The 2,500-nt window shown below is 50.3% G+C and overlaps 1 protein-coding gene across 2 annotated transcripts in view; it reads left to right on the top strand.

The window, feature by feature from the left end:
* Positions 1 to 2,500, top strand: part of agrn (agrin) — a 407,228-nt gene that overhangs the window by 255,448 nt on the left and 149,280 nt on the right. For both annotated transcript variants that reach the window (XM_063208976.1, XM_063208977.1), the window contains one exon: positions 133 to 339. In XM_063208976.1, the coding sequence (XP_063065046.1) occupies positions 133 to 339 (207 nt within the window). The remainder of the gene's footprint in view (positions 1 to 132; positions 340 to 2,500) is intronic.

Below are 2,500 nucleotides of genomic sequence, written 5' to 3'. Positions count from 1 at the left end.
CTGCACTGTATCTGTCTGTACTATATGTCTGTGTACTACGGTATACCTGTATGTCTGCTCTGTATACTGTATATGTCGTTGTGTGTCTATGAACTCATGTGTCTGTGTGTCTACTGTATGTATTTCCTCCAGACGAGTGCCGTGAGGAGTGCGTCTTCAACGCGGTGTGCGTGGTGGAGCTGTCGGGCGCCACCTGCTCCTGCGAGCCCATCCAGTGCGACGGCGCCTACAAGCCCCTCTGCGGCAAGGACGGCAACACCTACGCCAACGACTGCGAGCGCCGGCGCGCCGAGTGCCAGACCAAGGCCCACATCCCCGTCAAGCAGCCCGGCCCCTGTGGTGAGTTGTGGAACTACAACAGTACGCCATCGCCAGAGAGGTGGCGCAGGAAGGCAAGTGGGCAGAGATGCCACCCGCCACCACCCGCCAACCACCATGGTGCCATGGTGTAAGTTGGTAACTACGTCACCACAGAAAAGAGGGTGAGACTGGCAGGCGGGCGGCCGGGCCGCGAAGGCCAGGTGGTTCAGAGAGCCTCCCTCACCCCCTGCTGCCATGGTACTCCCGGCGTTGGTTACTAGGCTACCGCTTCTAATGACAAATGTGGTGCATGGTATTTACGTAATTGTGGATCAGTGTGCATGTGTCTGTGTGTCTGTGTCTGTGTGTGTGTGTGTGTGTGTGTTTGGATGTGTACAGTATGTGAGAGAGATAACGAGGGTGTGATAAAATGGGGGTAGGGAAGGTACATGCAAATGTGGGAATTATGCATTGTGCAAATGTACACATGTGTTGGTGTCACTATGTGTGTGGGTGGGTGTGTATACAGTATGTGAGAGAATAAGTGCATGCGTGCACAGGAAAATGGGCTCGTTAAATAACTCTGTGTGTACTGTATGTGTATGTGTACTGTATGTGTATGTGTATGTGTACTCTATGTGTGTGTGTGTGTGTGTGTGTGTGTGTGTGTGTGTGTGTGTGTGTGTGTGTGTGTGTGTGTGTGTGTGTGTGTGTGTGTGTGTGTGTGTGTGTGTGTGTGTGTGTGTGTGTGTGTGTGTGTGTGTGTGTGTGTGTGTGTGTACTTGCACCAGTGAGCACAGTTGGTGTTTTTCTGTATGGGTAGTGAGGAGCTGTCAGCTGGTGGCAGCTTGTGTGTGTGTGTGTGTGTGTGCGTGCGAGCACGTGTGTGTTAGAGTGTGTGTTTTGTGTCTTTGAAGGTGCTCATTCTGCCCCATTTCCATCTCGTTCACGCTCCGCCATCACATGTGACACATGAAACACTGCCTTCATGTTTCATTCATGCCCACCCTCCTCTCCCCGTTTGCCCGCTACACCATACAGTAGCCCAGTGCCAGTCTTCCACGTCAATGGGTTTTTTTTCCGTGCCCAAGTTTGTCTTGCCATATTTTCTCTCTTGTCTCTCTGTGTCTCTTTTGCTTTTTTTGTCCGTCTCTTTCCTTCTTTCTTTCTTTCTTTCTTTCTTTCTTTCTTTCTTTCTTTCTTTCTTTCTTTCTCTCTCTTTCTTTCTTTCTATCTTTCTGTCTTTCTTTCTTTCTTTCTCCCCGATCCCTTGCTTTATAAAAGAAAAAAAAACTACACTATTTTTTTTCTGTTACAGTTACAGTGCGTCAGTTCGTCTATCTGTCTTTGTCCGTCTGACGTCCGTCCGCCCGTCCGTCCGTCTGTCCAACTGCACAGGGGCCTCTGGCTGCTGCTGCTGCTGCTGCCGCTGCTGCTGGACACCTGACTTTTTGCCAGCCAAGTTGGGGAAGTCTGACCTGTCCAACCCCCCCTGACAATTGACCCTTGACCCTTGTCTGTGGGAGAGACTCTGATTGGCTAAGGGAGTGCAGCAGGAGGAACCTGCTTTCTATCCCTTGTGTCCGTCTCTGAGTCCCTCCTTGGTGGATAGTCAAGGGTTGTCCCAGTGTCTGAATTGTCTGCCTGCCCTTTGTCTTCTGTCTCCTCTCTGTCTGTCTCCTCTCTGTCTGTCTACTTTACCTCTCTCTCTCTCTCTCTCTCTCTCTCTCTCTCTCTCTCTCTCTCTCTCTCTCTCTCTCTCTCTCTCTCTCTCTCTCTGCCTGTCCATCTCTCTATCTACTGTATTTTCTCTCGCTAATCTGTCATTCTCTCTCTCTCTCTCTCTCTCTCTCTCTCTCTCTCTCTCTCTCTCTCTCTCTCTCTCTCTCTCTCTCTCTCTCTCTCTCTCTCTCTCTCTGCTGTCTTGTCTATTGTGAATGTGAGTCTTCTGTGTCTGCTGTGTCTGCTTTGACTTGCTCATCTCTCTACAGCCCAGGAAAAGAAAGCAAAGTGCGTCAGAGGTTGGAGAGCTCTTCTTCTGCTGGGTGCTGTCTTTGTCTGGTTTTGTCCTTTTTCCTCCTTTCATTCCTCCACCCTCCCCCTCCTCTTTTTTCTTTCTTCCTCCTCCTCCTCCTCCTCCTCCTTCTCCTTGTATTCACTCTTCCTCCTTTCCTCTATGTATTCCCCCCTTCTTTTCCCA

Source organism: Engraulis encrasicolus, chromosome 10 (assembly GCF_034702125.1).
Source record: "Engraulis encrasicolus isolate BLACKSEA-1 chromosome 10, IST_EnEncr_1.0, whole genome shotgun sequence".
NCBI classification, from domain to species: domain Eukaryota; kingdom Metazoa; phylum Chordata; class Actinopteri; order Clupeiformes; family Engraulidae; genus Engraulis; species Engraulis encrasicolus.
This window is presented reverse-complemented; position numbering and strand designations above follow the sequence as displayed.